General features: G+C 38.5%; 1 protein-coding gene across 1 annotated transcript in view; it reads right to left on the bottom strand.

The window, feature by feature from the left end:
- GPALPP1 (GPALPP motifs containing 1) overlaps window positions 1-15990 on the bottom strand; it is a 37639-nt gene that overhangs the window by 9419 nt on the left and 12230 nt on the right. The window contains exons 2-6 of the mRNA XM_041731207.1: window positions 13772-13904; window positions 12875-12976; window positions 9843-9951; window positions 2330-2461; window positions 1753-1917 (exon numbers count right to left, since the gene is read on the bottom strand). Coding sequence (XP_041587141.1) covers window positions 1753-1917; window positions 2330-2461; window positions 9843-9951; window positions 12875-12976; window positions 13772-13904 — 641 coding nt within the window. The remainder of the gene's footprint in view (window positions 1-1752; window positions 1918-2329; window positions 2462-9842; window positions 9952-12874; window positions 12977-13771; window positions 13905-15990) is intronic.

Here is a 15990-nt window from a genome sequence, read left to right as displayed (position 1 = left end):
CCATAACAAAAATTAGTCATAAACTATACACAGGATCAAATATACAAGAAAATGAATAGCTCTCTGATACTGTGTAGTTTATGCCATAAATCTAAGTCTGTGGTACCATATGCTTAATATAGTATAGCGTAAAATTTAAGGAGTTATTAATAGCCCCTTTATGAGTTCACTGTAATACTGAGCAAAACACTTTCAGTGCCGAAAAGAAGAGGATCTAAAGAACTCAATCACAGGGCCTAAAATCACCTGTCGGTTCACCTCAACTGTCTATTACAACCTTCATCTTCTGGACAAAAGAGAACTTGTGATTTTGCCACATATACAAGGTAGGGTGTTAAAGTCTGGAGACCTCACCATATCATCCACATTGTAAGAAAAACACTGTGCATCTTACAACCAATTTTCCACAAAAATGAGAGCTCCTTAAGAAGCTTTTTTCATTTTGCTATTACCTGCACCCAACAGAATTTCTGGCAGAGAAGGTATTTGATTTATTGTTACAGAATGAAGATAGAAAGCCTCATAATTCTCATTACTGATGGACAGTAATGAGTTAAAACAGAGTTAGGGGCAGAAATGAAGTGTGGAACTACTCAAAACTGATAAAGCTATAACCCTCGGGTACCAATTATTCAAGCATTGAAATTTGAATTAAAGGGAATTAAGCCTTCAGATGGAGTAAATTTCAAAAGTAGTGCGGGGTATTTCTAATTTACAATGGTTCAATTCTTAATTTACAATAGAATGTTTGGCAATAAGCAGAAATAGTCAATAATGTATTCTATCCATACTTTTTTCTTTTTTCCCAAATTATTTAATGTACTAATGAAAGTGCTTCTTTTTTTAAAAAAAAATTGAGGTGTAATCGATGAAATACTATATTAGTTTCAGGTGTATGATATAATGACTCGTTATTTGTGTATATTGTAAAATAATCAAAATAAGTCCAGGTATCATCCATCACTAAACACAGTAACACTTTTTTCCACCATGATGAGCACTTTCAAGATCCACTCTCCTAGCTAATTTCAGATATGCAATGCAGTATTATTAACGATAGCCACGGTGCTGTACACTATATCCCCACGACTTAATTCACTTTACAACTGGTAAGTTGTATTTTTGACTCATTTCACCCACCTTGCCTACCCCCACCTCAGGCAGCCACCAGTCTGTTCTTCATATCCATGAACTTGGGTTTTTTTTGTTTGTTTTTCAGATTCCGCATATAAGAGAGATCATACAGTATTCAGCACTATTGATAAGAGCGTTTCTTGCCTGTTTTGACAGTAATGCAAAGCTTAATGCACCTGAGGTAAGTTTGAGAGAGCGTCTCTATGCATCACTTAACTTGCTAGGCCAATGTGTGGCTTTGGTTTCATGGAGAGTGTGATGTTGTATATAAACACTGGGGGATTTTGAGTTATAGGAAGTTCTAGAACAGAACTACTGTTCATTATGTACCAGCCCTCTAGTTCCAGAAAAGTTGACCTCATAAAAGTTAGTTTTTCCTTCTATAAAATGAAGTCAGTAAGTCCATGTCTCTGGGTTTTCTTGAGATTTAAATGAGACAGCTCACTGGGAAATGGTAAGCAACTGGGATCACTTTCCTTATTTTCTTTCAGGGGGAAATTTGTATTTTCCCTTGGGAATCATAATTTTAAAAATAGTACCTTGAAATAATTATGCCTTTTATCTTTTCAAAATAGAGTGAACACGGGCAGAAATACAGGAACAAACCAACCCTCTCACCTTGGCTTTCTTCTCCCTGTCCGCTGGAGTGTCTGTCCAGACCGATCGATCTCCAGATTTGTCATCGGCTCTTCTCTTAAAAGTTCTGGGCCCAAGACCAAAGTCTTTCATTTCTGGAGGCAGTTCAGTCATCCATGACTCTCTTGTAATTGGTTTAGATGAATCCTTTAAGAGAAGTAAAAAGTGGAAAAAGAAAAAAAGGAGCCTAGACAGAGTGTGTGTGTGTATAAAATATTCTGTAAGTGGGCATGTTTCTTAATTGAGGCTTTAACATTAAAAAAAACACACTTTATGAAGAAAGAATTTAATATAAAGGATTGATTTTTTTCACGTATGTTACAAATACCTTTGTCTAATTTATTATTTTTTTGACTTTGTTATCTTCTGCCATATCGAAATTTTTAGATAGGCAAATTTGCCAGTGTTTTCCTTTTCCAGCTTCTGGGTTACCTTACTCCTAAATTTTCTTTATATACATATATGCATATATTTCTTTCATGAAAGAAGCAATGTTGGAAAATTTAGATTTTTAATTCATTTAGCCTATTTCTCAGAGTACAGTCTTTTTAACACTTACATTGTCTCCTTTGGTCAATTTTTCTTTCATTCGCTGGGCTCTTTTTTCAAATTCTGTTGTGACGTTATAGTTAACTGGTCCTTTTGCAGGCATTGGTCCAACAATGTCCTCATCTTCACTACTATCTGTTTCCTTTGAAATAAGATATTACCTTTAAACCAGGAGCAGAGCTACAGGTTATAGAAAATGATCCTAAATTGCTTAAAATTTCACCAAAAACTGATTACCCAGAGACACTAAAACAAAAATGCAAACAATATATTGCTAGTTAATTGCTGAGCAACAAGGGCCTTTGCCTTGCCTTCCTAAAGTACGGAGAACAGAGATGACAAAATCACAGAATGTGGATTGTCCCCACCCTCCCATGTCCATGGCAAGCCTCATTAAGTTATTTCTGCTTTCCTCCTGATGGATACAGATGTGGCCTCACAGTTCCTCCTAATGTACTGGCCCAGGTAGTTACTACCAACTGGTCAGAGATGACACAAGTTGAAACCATTTTCGTTCCTGGTACAGAAAGAACTCTTTGGAATAAGACACACACAATTAAGACATTCTTGGAAACTGTATGAACTTTCATGACTCAGCACAGTGCATTGAAACACAAATGCTGTGCAACAGCCTCACAAATACTGGCCCAAATGAGTTAACTTCGTTCCCAAAGTATCCCCCTTACTGTACAGATATAATAGTATTGTAATAAGTGAATTCAATTTGCTTTCAATAAATCATTTTATTTAAGATTTTGAGAAAGAGAGAAAGAGAGAGAAAGAGAGCGTGAGCACGAGCAGGGGGCGGGGTAGAGGGAGAGGGAGAAGCAGACTCCCCGCTGAGCAGGGATCCCCACATAAGGCTCAATCCTAGGACCCCAGGATCATGACCTGAGCTGAGGGCAGATGCCCAACCGATTGAGCCACTTAGGCATCCTCAATAAATCCCTTTATTTTTTATTTTATTATTTATTTTATTTTATTTGAGAGTGAGAGAATAAATCATTTTAATAAAGAGTTTATGTATAAGACTCTGTGTTAAATGCTATATATTCTAGGGCTTGAAGCAGTCCTTTGTCCTCAAGGAGGAGATGGTTAAGATGAACAATAATAAGACATCTGTCCTCAGCTCTGATGGGCAGCTTCTTGCTCTTATTTTTTCAAACTATCAGGATCAAGCTCATTTGTGTTGTTTACATGTTCCCCACTAGATACTCAGTGGTAACTTTCTATCTGTGGTTTCTTCTCTGCACCCTTAAAGCAATTGCTATTGGTATAAATAATTAGATAATTACATATCTCTTGGCTTACTCTAAATCACTTACGCACACAAGTACACTCACTTTCTCTTAACTATGGACTTTGGTATACAATGCACCATTTGATCCTTGTAACAAAACTGTGAAAAGGCATTATTATTCCGGTTTTCTTTTCGAAGGAAACCTAGGTTTAGAGAAGTGTATTTAGAAAGGTTAAACAACTTGTTCAAGGTTATAAAACTGGTATTTAAGATGAAAATATTCTAAGATTGAGGCTAGTATGTTTTCTACTTACACCAGAGAATGCCCTCTATTTTTTTTTAATTTCAACTGTTAATGTTTAACCTTAAGTGTTTATAGCTCATCTCTACAAAGGTAAGCTCTTTGATGTCAAAAACATTATCTTTTTTTTTTCAAAGACATTATCTTAAACATATTTATAGCACTTACAAAATGATACTTGGTGACATCATAAAATGACACAATATAAAAAATATAATGAACTTTTACAACTATAAGAGGCATGATATCAATATAGTATTGAAATGTAAGATGATGGGATATGCAAATGGTATTTTTACTTCCATAGAACAAGAGATGATTTTATAAAGATAGAATATGGCACATCTTGTACATCGTGGTAGGATGATGCCTGGAATTTTTAGAAATAAAAATCGCTTAGGGTGTTGGGAGTTATAAACTAACTGAGGGGTAAGGGAGCAAACCGAAAATTGGGCCCAACACACTAAACTGAAAAAAGAAAACTGGAATCATAATCCAAATTTAATCTAGATGCCTAATCATTTTGGTGTCCTGGTAAAATTTTTTTTTTAAAGGTGAGTTATTTTATCCAGAAATACAGTAGAAATTATATACCTTACTAGTTTATACTTTGGACTATAGTTAGAACTAGTTCCAAGGCCTCACTTTGCCATTGTATTAGCTCTGTGACCTCAGATGTGCTATTTAGCCTTTTTAGGCCTTAGATTTATGTCTTTTATTTATTCATATATTTTAAGATTTACTTATTAATTTGAGAGAGAGAGAGATGGGGGGAGGGGGAGAGGGAGGATCCTCTAGCAGATTCTTCTCTGAGCGTGGAGCCTAACTTGGCTCTGAATTATTTGCTTTATAATTTCCCTCTAAACCTTGAGGGAATAAGATCATGGCATGAACTGAAATTAAGAACCAGCTGCTTACCTAACTGAGCCACCCAGGTGTTCCAGATTTTTGTCTTTTATTTTATTTTATTTTTTTAAAAGATTTATTTATTTATTCATGAGAGACACAACTGAGAGAGGCAGAGACACAGGCAGAGGGAGAAGCAGGCTTTTTGCAGGGAGCCAGATATGGAACTCGATCCTGGGACTCCAGGATCATGACCTGAGCTGAAGGCAGGCACCCAACTGCTGAGTCACCCAGGTGTCCCAGATTTTTGTCTTTTAGATCAGGATTATAACAGTTCCAACCAGTAACTGCTCTATTTTTAAAGAGAACCTCATGTTTTGTTCATCCTCTTTGGAGCCACATCTTTCTTAGGAACCTGGGAACTTCCCTAGCTCCTGGGGGAAAATGTTGATAATTCTAAGCCAATCAATTTGGTCAAATTCCTCTTGCCTACCTGACTGGCCAAGGGATGGGCATGTGATCCATATCTGGCTAAAGAAACACGAGAAGAGGTCTATAGGAAACCTGCAAAGGTGTTCCTTTCTCTACAAAAGGGGCACAGGGTAGGATCATTCCCTCATGCATCTGGACACTGGCATGTGTGTGTGAATCTCAGAGCTTTGACAGGCTTCCTGGTATAACAAAAGGTCACCTAAGAGGAACTGACATATTGTAGCTGACAGAGAAGAAAGTAAAAAAAAAAGCCGCAAAAAAAAAAAAAAAAAAAAAAAAGCTGCAGTCTTGGGTATCATTTAGCTGCTCAATTCACCAATCTAGAATGACCCTAGTTCTACACCTTTTGTTACATATGAAACACATTTTCCTTATTTTGTGAATGTAGATTATATATCACCCCAGCAGTTATATAAACAACCATTTGCTAACTATAGAGGTTAAGACAAAGTTCCATTTTGAGTAGGATTTTTTTTTAAAGATTTTATTTATTTATTCATGACAGACACAGAGAGAGAGAGAGGCAGAGACACAGGCAGAGGGAGAAGCAGGCTCCATGCAGGGAGCCCGATGTGGGACTCGATCCCGGGTCTCCAGGACCACACCCTGGGCTGAAGGCAGCACTAAACTGCTGGGCCACCTGGGCTGCCCTTGAGTAGGATTTTCTGTTATTTGCAGCTAAAAGCTTTCTAGCTGACACACCATTTCCCAGGACTGTTGTTTCGATTAAAATTGTGTTGGCCTGGGAATATAATTAAGTCATGTAAACAACAAATATATGTTTACATTGTCCTTTGCAGTGTCAGCCTTACAGTAATTGCTCAACAGATGTTGACTATTAGTATTGCATGTCTTTATATAGGGGGATATGTTGTGAATGAGAAACTAAGAGAAGCCCCTCTTCGAGAAAGGAAAACATGAAAACAAAAAAGTATCTTTTGAAAAAGGTTTAGAGGGAAATTATAAAGCAAATAATTCAGAGCCAAGTATACCTGTAACAGGTTTACAATGATATAGTCCCTGCCTTGTTGTAACCCCTCACCTTTTGCTAAGGGAAGTAGAAAATATAGGATAGATACCACCAGGGAATTGCATAAACTATCCATTTGCTGTCTAGGTGAGCTAGGACAAAATTCCAAGCATGAGTCAAGGTGAATTATGCTACACCTTTGGCAAATGTTTTGGAAAATGTAGTTCACTACTAACACCCATGTTTCCTCACCCAAATTCATCAGCTGCTAACATTTTACCATATTTCTCCTTCTTTCCCCACTTCCCTGCCCCTCTCTGTGTGAGGCGATAGACAGACATATTGGGAATCACCTGAAAGTAGGTTATGGAGAGCATGAAACTTCCTGCCCACTTTCCAAGGGCTGTGGGTTTTACGTCTCCAGCATTCTTTTGCAGACAGAGTGGAACTTTGAGGCTATAGGTTTTATCCAGAGACCTCAATTCCCTCTCCTCTGCCTTCACAGCTAAAGTTACAGCTCTGGTCCCCAAGCCCAACTCTAGGATTTATGGCTGGCTTCCCTAAAACTGCCCTGGTCCTCTGCCACATCAGCTTGTGTTTACTGCTCTAGCTTTGAATTCTCTCAATGTCACTAATACCTGTGGACTTTCCTTTCTTTCTTTTGAGCTTTGCTGTATATTAGCTTTGTTGCTACTTTCCCCTTGTGTTTCTTTGTGTTTGTGGCAGGGAGATGGGAGCATGACCATAGGACCATGTCAGTTCAGTCTTCCGTGTGCCTGGAGGTTAGTTCCCTGGTAATTTATTCTTGTATTTAGCAACCTTGCTGGAAGGATTCCTTAGACTAAATTTTTCAAAGATACTCTCATGGCATGAGGAGTGAAGATGGTAAGAATAATGACAATGATGAGAGCTATTACAGGTTGAATACCTACTGTTCTGATTTAATCCTTGCAACCACACGCTAAGGTAAGTATAACAACTGGCGTGATACTGACATGAAACTAAGCTTACCCAGGATTCAAAGCTCAAGTGGCTCTTGCCTTCTCTCTCCTTTCTCTCCACTCCAACCACACTGGAATTCTTCTTCTTTTTTTTTTAAGATTTTATTTATTAATGATATATATATATATATATATAGAGAGAGAGAGAGAGAGAGAGGCAGAGACACAGGCAGAGGGAGAAGCAGGCTCCGTGCAGGGAGCTCGATGTGGGACTCGATCCCGGGATTCCAGGAACACGCCCTCAACTTAAGGCAGGCACTTTAACTGCTGAGCCACCCAGGTGTCCCCACATTGGACTTCTTAAACTCTAACTCTCCCTCTCCACACTCTTTGCCTTCAGAGAAGCTATCTGTATTTTCTGGAACAATTTTTCCTGCCCTCTTTGCTGAGATATTTCCAACTCATCAATCTTTAATTTAGACATTTTCTCAGAGACAGACTTTCTTGTTTCTTCAGATTAGTTTTGAGTCATCTGCCATAGTTCCACTGTATTTGGTCTCACCTTTTGAATCACTCATAATGTTAGATGTTTGTTTAATGTCTGCATTCCCCACTATGTTGCAGGTGTGATTAGCTGGGAGTATGTCTAATTTATTTATTTATTCATTCATTCATTAAACAAATACTTCTGAATGTCTACTAGAAAGAAGACAAAAGTCTCTGTCCTCAACAAATTTACATTATGGTGGGGAGAGGTCCACAATAAACACAAAGAAGTAGTAAAATAAATGGTGTTTGAGGTAGTGATAGATGCTCTGGAGAAAATTAAAGGAGGGAAGGAGATGGGAATCAGGGGAAGAGTTAGCAATTCTGAATTAGGAGGTCAGAAATGACCTCATTAAAGTGACATGTCAGCCAAAAACTGAAGTTCTGGGAGGCAAGCCACATAGATATCAAGGGAAGGCCATTTTGGAGAGGCTTAGCAGGTATAAAAACTCAGGGGTAGGAACCTCTCTGTGTGTGGGAGGAGGTACAGCAAGTAGCACAGCGTGGTCAGATTAAAGTAAGAGACAAAATCAGGAGCTAAAGGAGACCAGATTGTAGAGGGCCCCATAAGGGCTCTGGCTTTTTTCTTTTTTTCTTTTTTTTTTTTACCTTTTTTTACTTTTACTTATTTATTCATGAGAGACACACAGAGAGAGGTAGAGACATAGGCAGAGAGAGAAGCAGGCTCCATGCAGGGAGCCCGACGTGGGACTTGATCCCGGGTCTCTAGGATCAGGCCCTGGGCTGAAGGTGGTGCTAAAACGCTGAGCCACCCGGGCTGCCCATCATTTTTTTCTTTTTTAAGTAATTTCTACGCTCAACAGGGGGCTCAAAGTTATGGCCCTGAGATCAAGAGCTGCATGCTCTATTGACTAAGCCATCCAGGGGCCCCAGGGTTTGGTTTTGAGTGTGAGTGACACAATCTGACTCCATTTTATCCGGGCCACTGTAGCTGCTGTGTTGAGAAGAGGTAGCATAAAAACAAGGGCTACAGTATCAAGATCAATAAAACAGGTGAAATATGACTGATATTGACTTAGACTAGGGTGGTCGCAGAAATGGCTGGATTATGAATGTCTTTTGAAGGTAGGAACAAGATTTGTTGGCCGATTCACTTCTGTGACTATGTGCCTGATACACTGTAGGTGCTCTATAAATCTCTAAGGAAGGAGTAAATGACTCTGAAGTATATGGTCTTACCGCCTGCATTATATTTTTCTTAGTAACAACCTCAGTGTAACTGCTGAATTCTCAGTAGAGATGAACATACAAGAAGCTACTGTAGAATAACAGGCTGGACAGGTGATCTAAAGTCTTAAGAACTTGGTTTAAGGGGTGCTGGCTGGTTCAGTTGGTAGAGTGAGTGACCTTGATTTTGAGGTTGTGGATTCAAGCCTGAGTTGAGCGTAGAGATTACTTAAAACAAAATCTTAAAAACAAAAAAAACAAAAAAAACAAACTAGGTTTAAGACTTGGCTTTGATAAGTACAAATTTCAATCTTGGGTAAGTTACCTAATTTTTATCATTTTTAGCATCTGTAAGATGGTGGATCATATCTATTACATAGAAAAGATAAAAATAATATCTCTCCATATATGGGGAAAAAGCATTACAAGTTATAAAGTACTCTACAAATCTCAGCTATTGTTAAGGGCCAGGCCTCTAACAAGAAAACAGCTTTCATATTTGACTCTAAAATCATTTGACCTATCTTTTCATAAAATGACTTAACTCCCAGCTTTGTTATATACAGGCACCAGAGCTGTAGAGGTAAGAGCTAATTTTATAGCAAAGATCATTGTCAACAAATTCCTCAGCTTTCTCTTTTTCAGGTCAAATCACAATTTCGTAAACTTTTCATCATGTTCTATTTCCTAGCACTTTAAAGCTTCTCTTCAAGGATGAGAAGCACAAATAGGTAACACCTTTGTCAACATGTTATTGCTTTGTTATTTGTCTAACATCTCAGTTCTGGGACAAGCTTTTGATTTCATCTATCTACCTTACAATCCTAGATTAATGTGAATAGGACTGCATATTTGTTACATTTGAACTAAGTGATTACAGTTATTATTCTATAATAATATAGAATATAATATAGAATATAATAATATAGAACAATAATAGTTATTCTATAAAGTCTTGAGTTTGCTACATCTTATTCTTTAATCAGAAATTTTCCAAACCTCAGAGTTGAAATATGATGATACTTGTTGTCCTGGATCTTCTCTGCCTTTGTCACTTTTCTGTGTAGATTTAATAAAACCGGGTGGTAATGCAGGACCTATTAACGGCCTGAAAAATAAAATGTACCATTACCATTCTCCCTGACTTCAAAAAGCAGTTTTTAGAACAGAAGTTCACAAATATAACAAAAAGCCAAATAATAACAAATGTTGAAAATGAGAATTTTATTTAACATATTATTTTTTTATAACCTATTTTTCCACTTAGTAGTATCTTAAAAATATCTGATTTTCTCATTTTTACTTTCTAGTTGTTAGTCAATGCTAAGATACTAAGCCAGTAATTTTCAATCTTTGTGGCAGTAGTGTTAAACCCACTTCCTAAAAGAACTACATTAAATAAAAATAACAATTTTTTAAAAAGCCCTTATTAAGAAAAAAAATAATAAAAGCCCTTATTAAGAATTACAGCCCGTGGAGATCTTTTTCTATTTTGTGCCTTGCCTTTCAGGTTTTTTTTTTTTTTTTTTTTTTTTAGGATTTTATGTATTTATTCATGAGAGACACAGAGAGGGAGGCAGAGAGGCAGAGACACAGGCAGAGGGAAAGGCAGGTCCCTGTGGGGAGCCTGATGTGGGACTTGATCCCAGCACTTCGGGATCACGACCTGAGCCAAAGGCAGACACTCAACCACTGAGCCACCCAGGAGCCCGGCTTTCACTTTTGATAGTCACTGTCCACCAACACACTCTTTAGGGGGAAAATAGGCTTTCACTTTTGATAGTCACTGTCCACCAACACACTCTTTAGGGGGAAAATGGTCAGAACTCCTTAATTAGAAACTGACTTCTAAAAACATAAACAGTGCACGCAGACAACAGATGTTGGCAATTTATGGTTACCTGTGCCATGGTAGTATAAAAACCTAAACGCTGTCCTCACTAGTAGTTTAATAATGACGTGGAGGTGTACAAGAATGAACATAAGTCATGTAAGAGACCTCCAGACAAGGGAAAAGGTGCTGTGCTAAACACACGTCAACCAGAGCACCTCTCTGTTTCCTCCAAACAACCCTAGTTGGGGTAAGTCACTCCATTTTCCAGGTGAGCAAAATAATGCCCAAGGACATCACAGATGAGTAAGTGGCAGAGCTAGAGTTTGAACCCTGGTCTCCGTGATGCCAAAGTTCATTTTTTTTCAAGCTGACCTACTGCCACATTTCTGAGGGAACTGACATCACTCCAAATGGGAGTAGTATCTAAAATCTGGGTCTTAAAAAGAGAAAGCCTTACATCAGGGAAAAAACAATAGAAACCAGATATTTTCTACTCTCTTCCGTGCTTTCAAGTTTCTTGGTCCTTTCTTTCATATGTGTTTTTCCCAGAGGCATCACTGTGCCAGTATTACCAACCAACATGGCACTGAGCTGAATTTTCCAGGTTGCCCTGTGTTCAACTAGAGCCTCACAGACGAGGTTCCTGGCAGAGGAAAAACAGTACTGAGAGTCAGCAGGTGTGGGTTCTGATCCTGGCCATTTAATAGCCAAAGTATAACTCTCAAGAAAGAAACTGCTGTGCATCTAATAATGTGCTTTCTTGAATGTTATGCCCTGGCAGTCAGCAAATTTTCTGCAAAAGGCCAGATAGGACATTTTAGGCTTTGAGGGCCATTTATGGGTCTCTTAGGCATGCCTGTCTTTGTTTTTTAAATGACCCTTTAAAGATTATTCTTGGCTTGGGGGCCATACAAAATCAGTAGTCTTCCCTATTAATTCTAAAAGGACTAAAGTCATGTGAAAATTGGAGCTGACAAATGCAATTATAAAGTTTGAATATTAAAATGTGTAGGGGGATCCCTGGGTGGCGCAGCGGTTTGGTGCCTGCCTTTGGCCCAGGGCGCGATCCTGGAGACCCGGGATCGAGTCCCACGTCGGGCTCCCGGTGCATGGAGCCTGCTTCTCCCTCTGCCTGTGTCTCTGCCTCTCTCTCTCTCTCTCTCTCTCTCTGTGTGACTATCATAAATAAATAAAAAAAAATTATTTAAAAAAAAAAAAAGATTTAAAATGTGTAGGGATGCCTGCGTGGCTGAGTGGTTGAGGGTCTGCCTTCAGCTCGGGGCATGATCCCAGGATTCTGGGATGGAGTCCCACATCCTGCTCCCCGCAGGGAGCCTGCTTCTCCCTCTGTCTATGTCTCTGCTTTCTCTCTGTGTCTCTCATGAACAAATAAATAAAATCTTTTTAAAAAAAAGTACAAGTCTGAGAAGAAGACTATATACTTGGGGCCAGGCATGATGAAAGAGACATACACACACGTATGTATATATATATAAATACGAAATCTCGATCATCACAATAATTTTGAAAGCTACTTGTTAACCTATTTTTCAGATGGCAAATTTGAAGTACAGAGAAGTCAAATTGTTTAATGGGGCACAAAGGAATTGCTTCTTCTATCATGAAGTAACTAAGACAGCATCTGATTTTAAAGTCAAATACCACGATTCCAGCCCCAGGTCTACCAGTCACTATGTGTGCAAAACCTTATCTATTTAAAAAAAAGGGGGGGGCAGCCCGGATGGCGCAGCAGTTTAGCACCTCCTTCTGCCCAGGGCGTGATCCTGGAGACCCGGGATCGAGTCCCACATCGGGCTCCCTGCATGGAGCCTGCTTCTCCCTCTGCCTGTCTCTACTTCTCTCTCTGTGTCTCTCATGAATAAATAAATTAAATCTTAAAAAAAATTCTCTAAAAAAAAAAGGAGAAGGAGGAGAACATTCCAATCAGTCTACTACAAAACACTCTTGTGAGCATCAACTAAGAGATACGGAAGTTTTTATAAACTATAGAAGTATTTATATGCAATTAAATAACCATTTTTGTTATAAGAAATGACTACTTTTTTCCTATGCATTTCAAATGTTATATAAATTTGTAAGTTAAACAACAATTTCAGATAACTCTTTAATGAATTAACAAGCACTAACTGAAATATTTAGAAGAGACAGGCTTGAACTATTTATTTTACGTTATCACCTTGGAGGAGAATCATCCTGTTTTTTAAATCCAGGAGGAAGAGCTGGTCCAAAAAATCCTTCATCATCATCATCATCATCATCTTGATTTCTCCTCTGTTTTCTAAAAACACAGTAGTGCAATTTTATGCAAATTATTTCACAGAGAAGTTTTAGGTTTTAAAGGAAGCATTAACTCCAACTAGTTGTATAAATACTGGAACAATAAATTAATCTTGCCCAATAAGAACAAATGGATACCACAGTAGATCTTATACTAACCTTTTCCTGGAATTTATTTTTGGCCGAGGATAGAGATTGGTTAATTCTCTATACCAGGAATACTGTATCACTTTTCTGTATTTTCTACATTGTTAAAGATTCTACTTGCTGAGGTTTCAGACAGTCTACTTGCTATAAGTTTTTGAACAAAAAAGATAATGACCCTGGATTTTAATCTCATTCAGGAAGAGTTTTAAGTTGCTATTTCTCTCTTAAGATCTTTAAAATGCAACCAAAAAAACTACCCAATACTAAACAAAGATTTCACTTATTTACATGTACCTACAGTAAGTAAGGTAGTTAGAGGGAAACCAATCATCTACTTAAGCAAGAACCATCTACTGCATTAACATTTTTTAAAAGAAATGCTCTGGTTTACTTAGAATATGTAGTCACTTCAGTAATACCTTCAGGAAAATCCTTTCTCTAAGAATTTAATTGAAATTCTAGGTATCTCTACAGCTATCTACTACTAGAATAAATTTCTTTCTCCAATGTATAGCTCAACGAGGCAATACTGTATGAAAGGATTTCTTCCCATGCAGTAAAAATACAGATATGGTGTTCTCTGACTGGCTACCTGATCCAGCCAACGAATACTAGGTTTGGAGCTTGGTTTATCATTTAAGTGACTGACCTTGCCGTTGGACCAGTGTCATCTTCTTCAGATTCCTGATTTTCTTCTTCGTACAATGAACTACTGTCTTCATCGCTGTCTGAGGACTCCGAGCTACTGCTTTTATAATTAGGGGGCAGAGCTGGTCCTGCAACTAAAGAAAATTTCTTGTATAAGTCCTAACTAGCCACAACTATTTCAATGAACCCCCTCGCTGACATACGTTTTTTTCTGATATTTTTCATTATCATTTATTTATTCATGAGTTAAGACAGAGAGAGAGAGAGAGAGAGAGAGAGAGAGAGAGAGAGAGAGAGAGGCAGAGACACAGGCAGAGGAGAAGCAGGCTCCATGCAAGGAGCCCCATGTGGGACTCGATCCGGGATCCCAGGATCACGCCCTGGACCAAAGGCAGGCGCCAAACTGCTGAGCCACCCAGGGATCCCCACGGTCATGAGTTCAAGCCCTGTGTTGGGCTCCATGTTGGGTGTGGAGCCTACTTAAAAAAAAAATAGATTCACATGCATTAACCATCAATTTATTTGATTCTAACAACTCTATTAGGGAAGTGTCATAATTTCTATCTTTGAAATGAGGAACCTGAGGCAGAGAGCAACTTGCTCAACATCACACAATTAAATAGGAGAGTTGTGATATGAATCCAGGAGTGTGATTTCAGAGACTATACCCTTAGTCACTATACTAAACAACATTCAGCAAACAGTCAACATTCATCCATCCAACAAATACTTGCTGAGTAAATACTTCCACAAAAACAACATAAAAAGTAAGCAAATATAAAGAGGGACCGTGAATATGTGGGAAAATAATTTTAAAGACAGATGTCAGGGAAGGCCTCTCAGAAAAAAACAACATTTGAATGAAGACTTATATGGTGAGATGACAGTGGCCATCCAACAATCTGAGGGAAGAACATTCTAGATGGAGAAATAGCAATTGCAAAAGTCCTATGGAGAAAACAAGCTTGATATGCTTGAAGGACAAAAAGACTTGTGTGGCTAAAGTCAAGTTAGCAAAACAAGATGAAGTTGGGATAGTTTAAAGGGGCCAGACTGTATGCTTTGGAGTCAGACTCCTTGGCTTTGAATTCCAGCTTAGCTGGTAACCAGCTGTGTGATCTTTCTTTTCTTTCTATCTCTTTCTTTAAGATTTATTTATTTATTTGAGAGAGAGAGACAGAGAGCCCGTGTGCGTACACACACAGCGAGGGGAAGGGAGAGGGAGAATCTGAAGCAGACACCTCCCACCCCACACTGAGCAGGAATCGGACATGGGGCTTGTTCTCACAACCCTGAGATCACGACCTGAGCTGAAACCAAGAGATGGTTGCTCAACCAACTGAGCCACCCAGGAGCCCATAACATACTCTTGATCTATAAAATGGAGTTAATAATATTTCCAATATACTCTTCTATAAAATGGAGTTAATATTTCCAATATAACAAGTCCATTGTGAAGATTATGTTAACACATGCAAAGCATCTAACACAGTAGGTGGAATATAGTAAGCACTCAATACATACTGATATGAGATGTGGTAAGGAGTCTGGGCTTTAATAACAGGTAGTCACTGAGAGGTTTTAATTCTGGAGAGACATAATCTGAGTTGCTTTTTTGGATTCCTCTCACATTTTAGGCCTTTCATCCATTTTGATTCTATTTTTGTGTATGGTATGAGAAAATGGTCCAGTTTGACTCTTCTGCGTGTGGCTGTCCAATTTTTCCAACACCAGTTGAAGAGACTTTTTTCCATTGGTTATGCTTTCTGCTTTGTCAAAGATTAGTTGACCACAGAGTTGAGGGTCCGTTTCTGGGTTCTCTATTCTGTCCCATTGATCTGTGTGTCTGTTTTTGGGCCAGTATTTTACTGTCTTGATGACTGCAGCTTTTTTTTTTTTTTAAGATTTTATTTATTTATTCATGAGAGACACAGAGAGAGAGGCAGAGACACAGGCAGAAGCAGGCTCCATGCACGGAGCTCGATGTGGAACTCGATCCTGGGATTCCGGGATCACACCCTGAGCTGAAGGCAGATGCTCAACCCCTGAGCCACCCAGGCGTCCCTAAGACTGCAGCTTTGTAATAGAGCTTAAAGTCCAGGGACTGTGATGCCACCGATTTTAGTTTTCTTTTTCAACGTTCCTTTGGCTATTTGTGATCTTTTCTGGTTTCATACAAATTTTAGGATTATTTGTTCCAGCTCTGTGAAAAAAGTTGAT

This window comes from Vulpes lagopus, chromosome 16 (genome assembly GCF_018345385.1).
Source record: "Vulpes lagopus strain Blue_001 chromosome 16, ASM1834538v1, whole genome shotgun sequence".
Taxonomy (NCBI): Eukaryota; Metazoa; Chordata; class Mammalia; order Carnivora; family Canidae; genus Vulpes; species Vulpes lagopus.
This window is presented reverse-complemented; position numbering and strand designations above follow the sequence as displayed.